Source organism: Dryobates pubescens, chromosome 21 (assembly GCF_014839835.1).
Source record: "Dryobates pubescens isolate bDryPub1 chromosome 21, bDryPub1.pri, whole genome shotgun sequence".
Taxonomy (NCBI): domain Eukaryota; kingdom Metazoa; phylum Chordata; class Aves; order Piciformes; family Picidae; genus Dryobates; species Dryobates pubescens.
The window spans coordinates 16,426,427-16,445,178 of NC_071632.1; the positions used below are offsets into that span (position 1 = coordinate 16,426,427).

The 18,752-nt window shown below is 36.8% G+C and overlaps 1 protein-coding gene across 1 annotated transcript in view; it reads right to left on the reverse strand.

The window, feature by feature from the left end:
• The window catches only part of LOC104302321 (sodium channel protein type 5 subunit alpha-like), a 33,043-nt gene extending 21,811 nt beyond the window's left edge, over positions 1-11,232 (reverse strand). Inside the window, exons 1-11 of the mRNA XM_054171274.1 lie at positions 10,960-11,232; positions 9,419-9,537; positions 7,985-8,074; positions 6,833-6,961; positions 6,414-6,505; positions 5,942-6,166; positions 5,280-5,346; positions 4,483-4,627; positions 2,839-3,033; positions 829-1,020; positions 265-367 (exon numbers count right to left, since the gene is read on the reverse strand). Of these exons, the coding sequence (XP_054027249.1) occupies positions 265-367; positions 829-1,020; positions 2,839-3,033; positions 4,483-4,627; positions 5,280-5,346; positions 5,942-6,166; positions 6,414-6,505; positions 6,833-6,961; positions 7,985-8,074; positions 9,419-9,537; positions 10,960-11,232 (1,630 nt within the window). The remainder of the gene's footprint in view (positions 1-264; positions 368-828; positions 1,021-2,838; positions 3,034-4,482; positions 4,628-5,279; positions 5,347-5,941; positions 6,167-6,413; positions 6,506-6,832; positions 6,962-7,984; positions 8,075-9,418; positions 9,538-10,959) is intronic.
• Between the last annotated feature and the right edge of the window lie 7,520 nt (positions 11,233-18,752).

Here is an 18,752-nt window from a genome sequence, read left to right on the forward strand (position 1 = left end):
AAGGTAAATGAAAACATTGCTTTCCCCTGATCCACAAGCCCCTGTCATTGTACTGTACAGGGCAGTCAAGTTGGTCAGGCAAGATTTACCCTCAGTAACTGGAAGTTGTATTTGTGTGATACAAGAATATTTATTTTGTTGAAGCGTACATTTGATTGCAGCATAATTTCCCTTAGTGACTTTTAAAGTAATGCTGATTGTTTGTGACACTTTGATCTCTTAGGTCAAGATACACAATCACTAAAACTCTAAACAATGACTTACCCAAATTATCTGTAATAACAGTGGCTGCACTCATTAACCTCTGTCTCCGAAAGGGATCACTAATGGATTCCACTGACAACTCATAGGACAGCAGTATCTGCCTCTTTGGTTAGAAAGGCAACAGAAGGTAATAAAACAAGAGAATATGAATAAATGGTAATGTAAAAATGATGTCCAGCATAAGATAAATGTGCCTTCTAAAAAACACATTGTAATGAAGCCTTGCCTTGCTGAAAGAACATCAAACAAAAATACAACAATATCAGGTGTTTGCCTTTGAAGGCAAAGGATCTTTAATCAAAACTAGTAATATTTTTTTCTACTGATGTACACTTTGAGCCTTCCTTGCAATTCTGTGTAGTGCTGTCCTCTTTTGGATCCAAAAATCTAAATTTTATCTTGCTTTAAAGAAAAAATAACAATCATGTAATGCAGGGAGGAAGGGAAAACCAACAAAAATAAACAAGGAGAAAAAAAATTGCAAATAAGGGAAACACTTTGGCTCATCAACTTGTCATATCACATACAAGCCCAATGAATCTCTCTTCTATTTTGAATACTTACAAGTTTCTTCTGGCAGTGACCAGGCTGTGAATGAAAGACATGCCCCTCTTTGCCACGATCACCTAGAATTAAGTTTTGTCTTAAACCAGTCTTTCCTTGCTTCATCTCTTTTTCTTTGGGGTTTTCCAACCCAGCAACTGATGTTTCAGATCTGACATTTAAAACCTTATTACCTTCTTCTTCAGCCAACATCTGTAAAAGAAAGAAGCAGCAAAAAAATCTGTCTTAATACAAGGCAAATGCCAATGCATGGACTAAGTTCATATACAGTTTAATTGTTATACTATCTGATTGCTTTGCACTAAGGTTTCTTACCTTTGAAATATTAAACCACAACAAAAAGATAGGATTATAAAATGCTGCTCACAATACTGAAAGATAAAGCAGAGTTACTTATCAGCTACTGTAATTAAAGTTTGTCCTTGACACTTCAGATATTGTATTTTGCATCTGAATTACAGAATATTATCCTTTTAGTCTCCTTTTCTTGCTTTGGAAAGGTCCTTGAGCCTAAAGTCAACAGAGGACTAAAGACTCAAACTAAATCCTAAAATGTTAAACCTTTCTTAACTACTAATCTTGTTGAAAGGAAAACAGAAGGAAGAAAAGTCTGAGTAAAGCCTAGTAAAGTTAAATAGAGCCTCCTCAACAGCTGTAGGGGAGTAATTCACTAAACTGGTGATGCCTTTCACCTTAACAGTAAAATTGGATAGTTGCTAGAGAACATTTGTATGTCCTCTTACAAGTCTGACTTTTCTGACTGTTGGCAGTAAATCAGATGCATCTTTTATAAAAAGTTAGAAGATAAAGTTTTCAGTCTGTCTTGTTGCCTTAGCTCAGAGCTTCACTTCTCAGAAAGGAAACAAAACCAAGCTGATCCCTGGTCCCATACAGGCCAAGGAATTAATAAATCAAGGCAATACTGTGCCAAGAGGAAACATTGCAGAAATCTGACCTGTGGCTATTATGTCTCCAAACCAACAGCAAAGAAACTAATGCAGTCTCTGGATGTCCTTCTACATTAATATGGAACCAGCTGCATTAGCTTGGCCAAAGACTATTCCTGCTCTTGTCACCTGGTAGAACTTCTGCATGCAGTCACTCAAAAAGAGGCATGACACCCCTCAAACAGCTGAGCCCACTAGCTCTCTGGAAGCTGGCACTGTTAATCAATCCTGAAATCTATCAGCATCAGAACTTCCAATCTCAGGGAACCATAGAAATGACAATTTGTCTTATGGATGCTCATTTATCTACTCATACTTCCTTCATCAGGCTGCACACTAGGAGCAAGAAGGAATATCCAGAGAAAGGAGTCTGCAATACCATAAAAAGCTATGTACTTCCCACAAGGCTGTTTCTATACAACATCAGGTCTGCAAATCCTAATATGATATATCCTGATATGATTTAACTTGGACTGATGCTGTTTGTATGACAGAAACATTGACATAATTATGTATGTATACACATACACAGAGAATCACAGAATAGTTCAGGCTGGAAGGGAACTCTGGAGATCATCTACTTCAACACCCTGCTAAAATAGGATTGCCTGAAGTGGGTTGCCCAGGATCATGTCTCAGTGGGTTTTGAAATTCTCTACAGAAGGAGACTGCACAACCTCTCTGGATTGTTTGTTCAGTTCTCTTCCACCCTCAAAGTGAAAAAGTTTTTCCTTATATTGAGGTGGAATTTCCTGTGTCTAGTTTGTGCCCATTGCCCTTGCTCTATCACTGGGCACCACTGAAAAGAGTCTGGCCCTGTCATCTTGCCCTCCACACTTTAGATATTTATAAGCACTGACAAGATGCCCTTTCACTCTTCTCCAGGCCAAACAGCTCCAGGTCTCTCAGCCATACATACACAATTAGAGACAGAGAGAGAAAGAGAAATGAAGTGTGGAAAAAGTATTGTATGAAGCACATGTTTAATTAAAAACCTTTTTTCACACAAACAGAAGAAAGCAGAAGGAACTACATTATATATTACATACAGCAATTTACAAACCTTTTCCTTCTCTAGAACTTGTTTGGCATCCTGAAGTAATTTTTCCTTTGTCCGTGTTTCAGCCAGAGTAGCTTTATTTTGCTCTTCATATGCCATAGTTACCACAGCCAAGATCAGGTTGAAGAGATAAAATGCACATAAAAAGATGACTGCCAGAAAAAACAGAATGTAGTTCTTCCCAGATGTACGGATAGTCTGGGAGGAAAAGGTAAAGGTTGTAACAAATACTTCACAAAGTTAATATTTACAGTAGAGTTTCAAACTGACTTAAAGCTATTTGTTTTCCTATGCAATTGAAAGGGACAACATACTGCATGGTTTTCAGTGAACAACAGTGGGATCTACCTCTTGTCTTGAGTTATACAGAAGGTCTAGAAATAAATCTAGTCAGGAATTCCCCTAGCCTTTAAGTAAATAGACTTCAGCTCTTCCAGACATCTTTGTGACCGTACAGTGTTTTCTCTTTATGTAACACACCATCAATAATTCCTAATGATGCCATGTACTGCAGAGAAGAACTGAAAAAAAAAAACCCATTCTCAAAATGAAATGAAAATAACTCCCAGCAAATTGGGCAAATGATCATCAGATTCTATTTATGAGAAGTCAGTTTCAGGTGTAATGAGATTTATGGGTGGGCACAGAAGCAAGTCATACACCTCAGTTATAAGGAAGCAAGCTAAGATTGTCTGAACAATCACAATTAGAAAAGCAGAGTAAATATTTTTAGACTGATGGATTATTCTTACTTTCTTTTTTTTAAATGGCAGCAGAAGAGATATCTGTTTAAAAAAAAAAGGATACATCTTTTTAACATATGGATGTTACATGGTTTTCAGTTTTTAATATCTCAGAGTGTAATTTTGAGTCATCCCAGTTCCTGGAGGTGTTCAAGAGGGGATTGGACATGGTACTTGGTGCCATAGTTTACTAGTCATGAGGTCTTGGGTGACAGGTTGGACTTGATGATCTTTGAGGTCTTTTCCAACCTTATTGACACTATGATTCTATGATAAAGGTTGCTGGAAACAAGTTAAAATGGACCATGGGAAAGCTACAGAGTAAGACAGTGGATAATTCCCTTCTAGCAAAGGGTAGGTATAAGGGATCCAGAGAGCTCTTCACACTCAATTCATATATCATTTTTGTCAGAAAAAAAATAAAAAAGGAATTTTAAAGTTACATTCAACTCTCTGAATCAAAATACAAAGACTCCACATTTTCAGTACCAGTAGTCAAAAAGTATCTGAAGTAAAATGTGTATCTTGAGCCAACAGGTTTGGTGGAGTCAGGACTTTAAAGGAAGTGAAAGAAAGTATGTAACAAGTCCTTACACCTTCTACAGCAGCAGTGAGTTCACTAGCTAGATCTGCTATACACCCCAATCCTCTGATATTTATTTACATGTCAGCATTTAACTATTAATCACTGACCCAAGTGTGTTCTCCCACAAAACTATTAGCATCCACAGCAGGATTGCTCTCATCCTATCTTACGTGCAGAAGATATCAAAACTGAAGTCAGCTGAAGCTACTTAACTTTGGTATCAGCAAGGTTAAAACAAATGCAGATTTCTTTTTTAGTGGACATAAAGCTTTAAATTACAGGTCTAAAGTCACTCTAGTAGGTAATAAAAGGTCTTACTTGTCTGTAGAGGCGCTCCCAGCAATCTTGTGTCATCAAACGGAATAAAGAAAGGAAGGCCCAGCCAAAATGATCAAAACTTGTGTAACCAAAGTCAGGATTCTTCCCAATCTTCTTACAGCTATAGTTTTTTGGGCACTCGTTTCTGACCACAAAAGAAATGTTAAGCAATACTTACTTGCAGCATTAGATTGTACCTGGAAGCATCCAATACACAACATTAAATCTAGTTGTGTTCAGTTTATCTGAAAGTCCATTTATTCACTCCCTAATACAACTCTGCCAGAAGAAACTAGACCAAAACTCTAGTTCTGTCTAGTTTGTGATTAGACAGAAACATTCCAATGGTGCAAGATACATGCAAACAAACACATAGAACAGAACTGAACAGAACAGAACAGAACAGAACAGAATAGAATAGAATAGAATAGAATAGACCAGGTGTGAAGAGACCTTTGAGATATAGAGGAGGGAAGAAAGGGGAATGTTTACTTTCAAATAATTCACTGAGACAAGGAGAGTTTATTAATACCTCATAACTCTTTACTGATATGTTCTCTTCCTCCTTTGTATCATTCTGCATTGCCAGTGGTTAGCAACAAAGCACATATATAATTACTCATACCCTAGTACTTTACTTCATTCTTTCTGATGTGAAATACCTAGTTATTAAATTAAGAACACACACACATTCCATCTTCATGAAAAGTCATCACCATTCCTTTAGGCCAAAAATAAACCCACAGTACATCTGGAGGTAAAAATCAGAAAATATTAAAACTGTTTCTGTCACTTACTTAGAATCTGAGCTGAACCCACAGAGCAGTATCTCAGAAGATTTATTCATTCTGTAGCAGATGTCAACTAAAAAAATATTAACAAGGATTCAGAAGTTGTCAATAAAAATCAGCAGCTGTCAGTTCCTACAGCACTCTGACAGGAAACCAGACATTACTGCACTTAAAAAACCCCACTTTGATGGACTACATTTGTGTGATAGCCTCCTTTCACTGCAAAGGGCATACAGGGCTGTTTCTCTGCATACCTGTCCCTGTGGCACTTTTAAAAAACATAGTTTATTAACTGCACAACTCACAAACTAAGATTTTATTTGATCTGCAATAAAAATAAGAATCTCTGTGGTAAGCAGGCAAAATCCCACAGACTGACAGAAACAAAAATCTCTTTTTCACAGTATCCCTCAAATTAGGATCCCCGTGCAATATGTGTAGGTAAAGAAGAAAATGCTTATGCAAAACTCAATCCTCTCTAATCATAGAATCGTAGAATCATCCCACAGACTGATAATCTTTTCCAAATCCAAGATTCACTAATCTCACATTCAGGTGCCCCCATGTGTCCTTGTGCAAATGCAAGGACACACCTGCTTGTGAGAAATATATACCAACTCCATTTTCCCATCTCTGTGAAAGCATAAGACATACACAAGAAGATGCACAGAAAGAATAAAATTTACCTCCATTATTTGGTGAATATATCTTGGCATCCCTACACAGTGAGTCATTGTATGTTACATCAGTGAGGACACATTTGGATGTTAAATTGCCCATGAAAAGCTGGAGGCCTATTAGAGCAAATACACTCAGGCAAGAAACAGTCAAGATCAAGACATCAGTAAGCTTCTTAACAGATTCAATAAGTGAATTTACAATGACTTTCAGACCTAGAAAGAAAAGATTCAGTAATACAAAAAATGAGTTGAGAAATGCAGCAGTGTTCCCATATGACAATAGAGAGCAGTTGCAAGCATGTTTAAAACAGCGTAAATGGCTTTGCAACTTTAGAGCATTCAATGAGATAAAATAAAGCATGAGAATGAGCATAGCATTTTTACTTAAATTTCCTAAGGTCTTTTACTTCCTTCTAATACTGCTGAAAGAGAGAGGAAGTTATTAAAAGCTGTTCCTTACCTGGTATTACAGAAATAGCTTTCAAAGTCCTCAGTACTCGGAAAGTTCGAAGAGCTGAAAACTTGCTCGTGGTGATACACATAGTAACGTACCTAAAATATTAAACCACCATAGAACTGAATGGCAAAGATCAAGCTTTTCAGAGCACAGGCACACTGAGCACACAGGAATAACTTAACTAAATTTAAATATGTAGTAAATTGAGAACAATCGGTTCTAAGATGATCTTTGCATTCATGTGTCTTCCTTAAAACTCTACGACCATTTTTCTCTTTGCAGGTATGCAAAGGGTGATTCAAGCACAGTAGCTCTTAGGCAGGCAGGATGCCAACCACTCCAAAGAACTTCAGCAATATCAGAGAGCATTTTATCTGCATGTTTCTCCCTTGAGTGTAAAAGCACAACTGAGTTTTACTTACATTACAATAATAACGACAAGATCCAAACAGTTCCATGGATCTCGAAGAAAGGTGAATTCATCCCAAACAAATCCTCTTGCTGATATTTTTATTAATATTTCACCAGTATATATGCCAGTAAAAACATATCTGAGAAGCAAAATGCATATATTAAAGTTATAAAAATATCCAGGAGATTGAGACATGTTCAGGCACATTTCTACCTTTTCTATGGTGATTCCAGGTAAAGCTGGGAAATTTTAAGTAAACTAGGACAGGGTACATTATTTTCAGAAACATCATGGGTATAAGAAGATGCCTTTCTGAATTTCATTAGGATTTTCATATAAATCTATAGCCATCAATGTTCACATAAGCATACAATTTCTGGATAAAGGACAGCTCACATTTCCTCATGAAAAATGTTAAGATTGTGTTTATGTTCAAAGCAGGCTGGAAAATTACGAAGCCTTAACATTTTGGCACAACAATAACAGCAAAGCCTTATTTTAGCCTGTGAAGTTTGCACATTTTGTACATTTACTCTGACACATACTCCTTAACTGCAAGAAATTAAACTTGCATTAGCACCACACTTACTTCAAAGTAAGAGGAATCAAAATGATAGAACCTCTGAGGCACCAGGCACATGTTCAAGATTTAATTCCAGAAGTTTAACTGAAGTTACACTGGATACAGAGCACAATTACAAAAGGTAACAAGACATTACAGGTAGATGGCTTCCTAATGTCAACAGCTAAACTAGGAGTATCCCCAGGAACCAGCAAGAAAGAATGGAATATTTATCCCTTTATACTTTTTGAATGAACAGACATTCAGACATAACAGACATTCAAGTTATTGCTTTTCAATGGCATATACTAAGTTAGGGTCCTGTTGCACACTCTCTGCAAAAGGCTTAGTCCTTAAAAGGAAAAATGGGACAATCTTCTATGTCAGAGCAGATGGGAAAATAGCCAATGTAAAGAAAAGTGCATATGGTGTAAGCCTCAAAAAGTCACCGAGGCTCCACAAAGGACTGTGTGATATAATCATCATCATCCTTATCCTCCCTCAGAGGTGTGTCTGAAATTTTGAATCCCCAGAAGTGCTACATTTTTCTGTGCAGCACCTTGGTGATCTTAGAAAAACAGTGAACAGAAGGCAACTTACTCAGTCCAGTTGAGATTTCCTGGAAGATTATTTACAGCCATGGAAGCACAATTGAGTATTACAGTACATGTAATAAAGCAAACAAATAATGTGAATAATAAGTTAAGGACAAAGTGCTATGTTATAGAACAATGAAATTCAGAAAAGTTGCTGATTTATACATAAAACCCCCTAAATTGATATTCAGATAATGACTTTAGTTTTGAATATGGTCAGGACTTTCCATGTGTTTTCCAAAGAAAACCACAACAAACCTGCTCAGCTGGGTAAATGTCACGACTTAAAAATAACAATGGGTTATCTGCATGTGGAGATAGTGTTGGAACTTAGGACATTAATTGGACAAAACATGTTTTGCAGAAGAGATGAGGAACAGAAATAAATGGGGGGAAAAAATAAATTGAATAAAATATCAGAGTCCCCTGCAGTCTGCTGTTGTTTGAAACTTTAGAAACCTCCATTTCTTCCCAACAGGAGCATGGAATAAAGAGCAATGGATCACAAGACCATAATAAGTAGGGACTTTAAGCCTAGGCAAACCAGATGAAAAAGCTTAATTTTCAGTAACCAGGGAAACAGGGAGTCCATATATACATTGTTACAGGAGACACCTATGCACTCCCACAAGTTCAAAAGAATTTCTTAATGTGCCAGGAGATCAAAACATGCACATGAAAAAACCCTCCTCTTATGCAAGTTCACTTGTTGTCTAATAAAATGTGGTAGCTCTTTAACATTGGCCCTAAATTCAGAGTTTCTTTGAAACTGAATAGCAAATTTAGTAATTTCTAATAGCACGTCATACAAAGTCAGTCACTAAGTTCCCACAGAAGGATGTATTTCTGCAAATCCACTCCACTGAAAACAGATGTTTAGTAGACGGAGCAGCAACTAATCACCCTATGGGTTTGCACCTGCATCCTTTCACATGTTTACATTCTCCAAGCCACATTCACATTTTTTTTGCAAAAATACAAAAACTGGGCACTCTTCAGGACTTTCTAAAGTTGACTGCAAAATAGGTTTCCTAGGGTAACACCAGACTCTCACAGCAAAGCACTGCCATGAGTCACAGCCTCCATGCTTAAATAACTAGACAGTAACTGGTTTGGGTGTTGAACACTTGAAATATGCCACCACAGTAGAGATTTAGAAAAAGGTTGGGGAAAAGATAAAATATGAACCAACATTTAGAAGGTACTGAATGACAACAGTAGCTGCAAATCTGACTTTAAATAGGAGCTTTAGGAAATTGTTCTACCAACACCACGTAACTATTTTGGCTGTTGTATAACAACGTTCAGCATAAGCACAGAAATGCAGCCACGTAAACTTACATTTACATTAACATGAACAGAAGCACAGAATAGCAGAAAAATGCTAAAGCATACTTTAAAAAAAAAACAACACAAAAAGAAGCCAATAAAAGGATATGAATGGGTCAGAACTTTAATTGACATTTTTCTGACTGGATTGAAAGGGCCAGCCAAACACAAGGCACGTGTGGCGGTAAACCGGAAGATGGTCCTCCTTTTATTTATCACCATGAAAGTCTGTGAGATAAAGGTTCAGAGAGTATATGAAATATTTTAATGAAACAAAAATTAAATGCTTAGATTTGCAAATCCACACCTAGAATCTTATTTAACTGCAATTACAACTGCCCTGGAAGGTTATGGAGTCCCCTTCTCTGGAGACTTTCAAAACCCACCTTGATGCATTCCTGTGCGGACTACCCTAAGTGATCCTGCTTTGGCAGAGGGGGTTGGACCTGATGATCTCTTGAGGTCCCTTCCAACCTCTAATATACTGTGGTATGAGTAAAGCTTCCCTATATTCTTACAAGGAGCTGTGACCTAATGATACCACATTTTGAAAGACACCAGCTAAATAAAAGTTCATAGTTGCCTGTGAAGGAATGAATTTGAAGACCAAGTGATTATACTCACCTGGTCAAAGTAATTAAAGGATACTATTCTAGGACTGCAACAATGATGGATATTAATTTTTAAGTATTTCCAAATTATCAAGTAATACTAAATTCCCTCTATACTACCTTAAGGTTCACGCAGCTCTGTACTTTTGCCACATGAAGCAAAAAATGAAATCTCTTAAATCAAAACTTAAATCAGTAACTTCTATGTACATTTCTTCACCTGTTTCAGATTTTGTTTCTCTTTGTGAAGACTCTATCACTTTGATTTCTTTGAGGGGAAATAAATAATCTTTGGAAGAACAAAGCTTTCTGCATGATCTCTGATTAAACTATTATATTCCAATGACTTGCTGATATATATATATATATATAAGCAACATAGGACTGGCTAGAATCTTCTGCTCTTCAGCTCAAGTCCCGTTCAATAGTGAGCAATTATCCTAGAGACATTTCATTTAGAAGGGATTTTCCTAAAGCATCTACTTTGCATACTCCTACAGCCAACACCACAAACAACATGCAACGTAAAGATGGTACAATAAACAAAGATGATGAGACATAAAATAACAGAAAATTAATTTACAAGGAAGAAAACATCTTGATTATGTCTCTCTTAATTTGTATAATATTTGTAAGTCAGCAAAAGCAGTAGGTCAGCAATTCCAGTGTGATCTACTGTTTGACAGGCACTGTTTGTATAGGAGACTGAGTTCAGCCTCACAGACATCACATAAATTGCTCTGGAAAACAAAGCATTGGTTATCCCAGGATATATTTCCTATCAAAGCATGTCTTGTTTTCATCATTAATTCTATTTACTGACTGGACCTTAAAATATCTTTGCATTACATAACATTGAGCACACCTTAGCACTCCTGCCCACAAAACACTAGTTAAATATTCAAAGATCTGTACAGAACAATCAAAAGTCATCACCTCCTGAACAGAGCTCTTTATTTATCTCCTAAGAGTTCAGCAGACAAAAGTAAATTAAAGAAAAACAAACAAAACCAAACCAAAAACCTCTGAAACTTTTAACCTTGTGATCACTGTAGTATGGATCAAGATCTTCCAGGGGTTCCCCAATGAGTTCCACAGGAACATCCCCATACAGAGATGGCAGTTTTTTGTAGGTTTTCAGATCAAGCTGAGGAGTAAGTTTTGCTTCTTCAACTCGTTGACCCTTATGCTTCTGGTTAACTGTGGCTTGCTGCTTTTTTTTCTCAGCAATTCTTTCCTCAATTGCTGCCAAGGACTCAGGGGTGAAAGGTCGAAAGTTGTTAGTTTCTGCTGGCCAAACCAAGGGATCCATTTTTCCTTCTGTGCCTTTGTTTCCAGTACTAGAAGTAATTTAAAGGAGAAGATGCTTTACAATTAGAAAATAACAGAAATATACACAAATTGAACCTAATACCCATTACATAAATTACTTCTTCCTTCTGTGAAAACAGAATAGAGTACAGAATTTCATCTGGAAGGGATCTACAATGATCATCTAGTCCAACCATCTGACCACTTCAGGGTTGACCAAAAGTTAAATCATGTTATTAAGGGTATTGTTCAAATGCTTCTTGCACACTGACAAAGGGGAAGGCTGGCAAGGTAATGGGACGCACTGAAGTGACTTAAGGCAAATCATTGTATTGATTTACTAATGACTTCCAGCCTGAATTTACCATATCTCTTGTAGATGACAGCAATTTACATGACTGCAGCTCTCATCCACAAAAAATGAAGAAAATGCTGGCCCATTACACAATGATGTGTTCTTTGTGACAAAATATAAATTGTTTTCATCTAACAAACCCTTTCAGTCACAAACAACTCTTTAAAAGGCCACATTTTTGATTGCCCAAGGTCCAGCTGAGCTACTTCATTTTTGTGAGCTCACGTGGACCATGGTAAAGAATCAATATTCTCCTGTTATTACAGCTCTTCCTTAAAAATGTATATTCATTTCAAGTAACATGCAATTACCTGAAGCCAGAGTGATTGTGCAATGATTTTGTTTTGGTTTAGGGGATTTGGACTGGTTTTCTTCCTCCTCTGGAACTTTACCAGCAAGTTCAGATCCGATCAGGGACCACAACTCAGAGATCGAAAGTACATAATCAAAGAGCTGTTACTTTGCAAAACCACAGACCCATTTCAGTTGAAAGCTCAAAAAAGATAAAAGCAAAAATCAACATGCTTCCCCCCCCCTTCAATTTTAATAATTCTAGGAAGATTAATTCAAAGCAGTTTCAAGGACAACAGTGAGACTGAGATTTTAGGCAACTACATCGACTGTAGTAAATGAAGCAAAGACAATGGTTGTAGTAAGCAAAGGCATTGTCTTAGTATTAAGGATTTGGAAGTTGATTTTTTCAGAATCTGCAAAAAGCAATGATCCTGAGCTAAAAACTCCCATGCACCCCCCTCAGCAACAGTGACTATAAATTATGAGACAAACATTCACTGAGAAAATACTTCTGCTCTCTGTTCATCATTTTTTTTCCTAAGTAACTACCAATAATTATCAACAGATTTAACAGATTTTTAGTCCTTTATAAACTCAAAGTTGGACACTTTATTTGACTACTGCTGTTTCTCGAATACATCGTCATTTCTTCCACCTAGCATTTTGTCCTCGGTTCTCCACTTCCCATACAACCCCTGCCCCAACCAAATAGTTAAATATTTGTGTCTGGAAAAATATTTACCAGAGGGGTTTTGATATTGCTTGTAGGGGTTTAAGGTTTTAGGGAGATTTTGGGGTGGTTTTTTTGTTTGTTTGGTTTTTTTTAATAAGAGATGCAAAAAGTTATTCACAATATCAATGTAACATAATATAATCTATTACCTTCAAAATCAGAGAGGTATGCAACGGGCTAGACTGTGAAAAATCACCCTGAAAAAAAACCCCAAACACTAGAATTTTTGTGAGAAAAGCATTTTGGGCTTGTGTAGGTAAAGAGATTCCACTGTGTCAGGATAAGTAAAACCCAGATTAGATAGTTCTAAAGCCAGTCTGAGAGCTACAGTGCATAAACTGATAGAACAAACCAACAAGACAAAAAGTAGTCACTAATTAATGTGAGAAAAACATTAATTTTTAGTCAAATGTTGCAGTGCCACAGGCAAACTATAGGAAAAGCTACATGTTTACACCAACATAGTAGTTGTACATTAAAGGCACATTTTCTTACATACAGTGCTGCCTATATCTAAACTAAAACCACATCCAAAACTTACAAACATTTGTGCATCTAATTTTTTTCATATGTATACACTACCTGTATACAGACACCCCTGAATATTTTGCTCAAACATACACAGATTTACATTAAGCAGATTAGCAGTGGAGATTTCTCATAGCATCCAAATATTTAGCAAAAGCAAAATACTTACAACATCGCCTTCAAAATAAAAACCCTTCACAATGATTTCTTGAGGTAATTTTGCCTAGCTTCTATCTTCAAAGAGTCTTCATTTTTGTCACCTTCAGCATCCTGTTCGAATGAACGCCTTGCCTAACCAGTCATTTCCCATGCAGAAAGTTTTCTTTTGTATTGGGACGCCTCAGGGAAGGATGGAGGGAGGAGCTTGGCTGCTCTTCTGACTAATAAGTGAAGCTTTGTCAGAAAGAAAGAAGCATGTGGGTGATACCTTTGACGAATAATCACCTAAATCCTAATTATCTGCTTTCTGCTGAAATCATAGGTACATTTATGAAAAGCAAAGAAGAGGTGTTTTCCACAACCTCTGAGTGTCCCTCCCAACCTGATGCAAGCTGTGAATGTAAAATTCTATGAAAGCAAAAGCTGTTCTGCTTCACCTTTCATTCGGAGGTTTTAACCAGCTGAACTACCCAGCATGTATTAAATATTGGCACAAATTTTGCCCTTCATTAAAAGCTTTTGGTCAGAAGTTAGTTATATATGACTTGTTTTCATTCTTTAATTTCTATTTTTTATTATTCCCAGGCTATGATGCATGTTCATTATGCCTTACAAAGACAAATTCTCAAAGTCTTAGATGCAAGATCAGAGCCAGCATCACATTGTGTTTTAACTTCTGTGAAGACATGCAAAGCTTGTTTGAGCAAATAAAACCCACAACATTTATCTGAATCTTGTATATATTTAAACATAATATCTATTATTTATGTTATTCATATATTGTTAAATATGAAATATAGTCTTGTTCAAAATATTATTATATTAAAATTAAGGTAAATCATAAATATCTGGTATCTTATTTAAATAAAAATTGTGTAAAGTGCCTGCAAGCAACAGGTACTGGATAATAACAAGTATACATTGATGGTAAGCTAAATACATTTATTTCTCTTAGATACATTACCAGAACATATTAGTGTCCTTTTTTCACTCTTGATTGAGTACATTCTAATTCTTTCCCATTGTTTTGCTGATGCTATGAGAGTTAGTATGGGTTTTGTTGGAAGAATTCTACTGAAGGAACTACCTCGTCCTTAAAAGCCAGGCAGCCCTAATGCACGCAAAGAGAAAAACAATCGTGATCAAACACTTTGCTTGATAGGTATAATCAGCAAAGGAAACAACTAAAGATGGTTTTAAAGACATAAAACGCTAAGTGTTCTGTGCTGCAGGCAACCATGAGCCATTTTAAGTTGCAGTGTAAGTTATTTTTCCAGAAGGCAAGAGCAGGTTCTCGAGGTAAGTACAATTAAGAGACCACAATTTTAAGGATCAGTAAAGCATTATTCTGTAATGGCACTGCATCTGCTACAGTCAAAAGCAGCCACGTTTACAATGCTGTACCAGCTAGTATTACTACATGCAAAAAAAGATCCTTACCTGGATGTTTGTTTGGTTGGTTTTTTTGCCTGCTGTATCTCCTTCATCAGTCCATCCCAGGAAAAATGAGGCACAGGGAATAAATACAGAAAAGAGAGAAAGGAATTGCACTCCTCTGTCCTTTTGCCACACTGTAATCTCTACAATCAAAAAAAGAGGAAAACTTGGAAACAGCAAGATTTGTATCTGTAACTGCTAAAAAAAAAAAAGCCTTAGAGCTTACATCAAAGAGTAAAACATTTAAAGTAGTAACTTTTCTTGTGGGATTACATAAGATTTACTTTCTTCTATTAGAAAGAGTTTCCTGAAGGCGAGGTAAGAGGCAGAAAAATAGCTTCAGCATCAGGGCATTGTTTCATTCACAGTTTCATTCACTACTCTGCAGTATAATGAAAAACAAAAGAAAAGAAAAAAGAACAAAACCCCAAAGAAAAACAATAAAAAGCCAAAGTTTAATGACAAAAAGATAATGCACATCATAGAAATGACTGACTCTTAATTAGTCAGCATGTTCCTGACATGGATCTGTCTCTTCCATTAACTGTGAAGTTTAGCACTCTTTCCTTTTTATTGCCAGAAGATAAAAAACAATAACTATTTTTTTTCTTGGTAGCATTAGTACACCACCATCAGTCTAATGACTAAGAGTCTGCAGATGTCAAGAGCTGAAAACCTAGATTTTTTTGCATAATTAAATGTATCTTGTGGCTGTGACATAACTCTGAAGACTAGATGCTGCTTTAAATTGCTGTTCAGAAAAAACACAGGCATTAAAGATATCAAGGTATTTGACAGTTCATGTACATTGCATGACACTCATCCTCTAGTTCTACACCTCTCTATTGTCTGCTAGTGTCTACCTACTGAGAAACACTGTGCTACAATCCTAGAAATCTCTCTCCCCTAAATTTAGCAGGAAAACAGACATACAACGTGTGCCCCTGTCTTAGAGGGATGAAGGTTCATGCAAGGTTTCTTTTCCTATTTTCCCCATTTATTATGGGAATGAGACTGCTATTTCCCAAAAATTCAGCACCATTTCCCTCCTTTTCATATCTGATTGAGAGCTTCCCTCAATAGCTCACTGACCAGGGCCCCCCTGCTATATGTGAGAAGTCTGAAATTCAGATCACTGATAACCTAATCCTTCTCACTACAACCCCCTTTAGGATACTCCTGTATCTTTCTCTATAATTGGGTAGGATTGTAAAATGGACACAAGATGTGGGATGGATACAAGAGGGAGTAAAACTTAAATTTCAAACAAGTCAGTCCCTTTTGTCAACTGATTTATGTCTAATTCTGAAATGTATATACTGGTCTGTTCGATAGCCTATTTATTATTCACATAAACTCAGGCACAGAAAGTGTGAGTTTAAAAAAAAAAAAGTAAAAAACTACACACATACATTAAAAAAAAGTCAGAGGAAAAATCAACACTACTTGCATACTAAAAGCATCACATAACTTCAGCCCTAAAAGTTGGAAGGAAAGTAACTTGATCCTGAGAAAGATGTTTCACCTTTTTCAAGAAACATGGCTGTGTGTTTAAGGGAAGAGAAGCAAATCAAAACCATCTCAGTTACATCTTTCAGGTAAACATCTTTGAAAAATCTGGGACAGGGTAAACCAGCAGATCCAGGGACAGTTTCCATTGTATGGGATCATTCAAACAAGAAGAGGAGACTGGGCTTGATCATATCATAAGAGCTCACAGATCAATGAAAGCTCTAATAGTGGATGGTTCTTCAATCCAGCAAACGAAGGCTGAACTTGAAGCTAGTCAAATGTGGCACACATATTTAACAGGATGGACAACTAAGTACTGAAACATCTCGTGAACACTTGTGGTCTTCTCAAATGCTCAAAATCATTACTGTTTGATTACATGAAATCTTTGTTTTCTAATCCCCACCTTCAGGATTTTCTAACCCACAGCTTCAGTTTCCAGAACTAGATGAGATTCCAGGAATGTTTCTATATCATATCCCTGGGGCAAGAGTAGTATGAGTGAGCATGCAAAAAGAAATGTAGAGGGGAAATATATCTTCTTTCTTATGCCTGGAATGAAGAATAACTAAATATTACAGGTACAATATAACCAACATGCATACACAGAGAAACATACCTAAAGGTATGAGTTTGTCACAGAAAGAAAGCGAGGGGTCTGGCTAACAAGTATCTCTAAGACAAATGAAAGGTATGCCCCAATCTCTCTTAGAAAAGACTCTTACAATGTAAAGTCAATGAGGTATTTATCAAGATAATAATTTATATGATTGCCATTTCCCTTTTTTTTCATGCTGCCCAATGAAATAAGAACATGAGATTTGCTATTTGGTAAATAGCTAATTGGCTTTACAGAATAGCAGGAAATGGCTTTTATGGTAAGTACACATTAAATACACTGTTACACAAAGTAGCTTTCTGCCTAATGATCTAATGTACACTGAGTAAGTCTGAAAATTAGCTCAGTGCCTGAAGTTCAAGTTATTCCATCTGTTTCTTCTCAGTCTCTGAAAAATAGTGGTAGTGTTTTTGAAGCACTTTGTACGTCTCTGAAGATGCTAAAAGCAGGCAAAATGTTGCTGCCACAATCCCTGCAAGATTTCCATCCTTTCTGATGATGCAATCTGGGTAACAGTTTATTCTTTCTAAAGTCTCACCTTTTATGGCACGGCTCCAAACACAGCCACGAAATGACAGCTGTAGGAGCACTAGCAAAGATTGAGCCATTTGGTTTCAAACCCATTTCTAAAATCTGAACTTCACATCAGGAATGGAACTCATAGAAAACCATGGAGTATCAAACAGCTTTACCAATTAAACCCAACCAAACAATACATGCTAGTGCACTGGAGCACAGTAGTTATTAGATTTCTCCAAAGCCTCCTGGACTTCAGCTCTGTCTGTCTCTCTTGCTAGCTGGAGTATCTGATTTATCAGAATGGCTCGAAATTTTAGGTTTTTCCCTTTGCTTCCAGTTGCCATCACATTGTTTTGCTGTATCCTACTTACAATAATTGGCAGTTATTAAGAATCTCAGAATTGGTTTTGTTGGAAAAGCCCTTTAAGTTCATCTAGTCCAACCATTGGAATGGGCTGCCCAGGGAGGTGGTGGAGCCACAATCACTGGAGGTGTTTAGGAAGAGACTGAAGGGGGTGCTTGGTGCCATGGTTTAGTTGATTAGATGGTGTTGGGTGAGAGGTTTGACTCAATGATCTCAAAGGTCTTTTCCAACCAGGTTAATTCTATTCTATTCTATTCTATTCTATTCTATTCTATTCTATTCTATTCTATTCTATTTCTATTCTATTTCTATTCTATTCTATTCTATTCTATTCTATTCTATTCTATTCTATTCTATTCTATTCTATTCCATTCCATTCCATTCCATTCCATTCCATTCCATTCCATTCCAAACTAACTCTATAAAGTCTGGTGCTAAACCACCACATTTCTTCTTCTTTTAAACCCTTTGGGAATGGTGATTCAGCCACATCCCTGGGGAGCCTGTTGCAGTGTTTGAGAACCATCTCAGTGAAGGAGTTTCTTCTCATATCCAACCTAAACTTTCCCTGGTGCAACTTGAGGCCATTTCCTCTCGTCCTAGCACTTGTTGCTCGAGAGAAGAGCCTGACACCTACCTCACTACAACCTCCTTTCAGGAAATTGAATGTCTATGCAGTCTCTCTCTTTGCTATCACATCTGCAAAGCCGTTTGCTCATACATGGCCCAACTGTGATACACACTGAGACATGCTGACTACTTAGTGACTCAAGGAAGTCTGTCTCACTCCTCTGTGTCAGCAGAGAAACCAACATCTCATCCATCGGCCAAACCCAGAGCAATTGTGAGCTCATCTGCAGTAATTTTCATTAGACTTCTACAAATATTCCCTCACTGAAAATGGTGAAAAAAGGAGAAAATAATAGAGAAAGTCTGGAGTTCTGCCTGCCTGTCATCTACAATCACTATTTTATTCCAAATGATATCTGGCAACTTTTCCA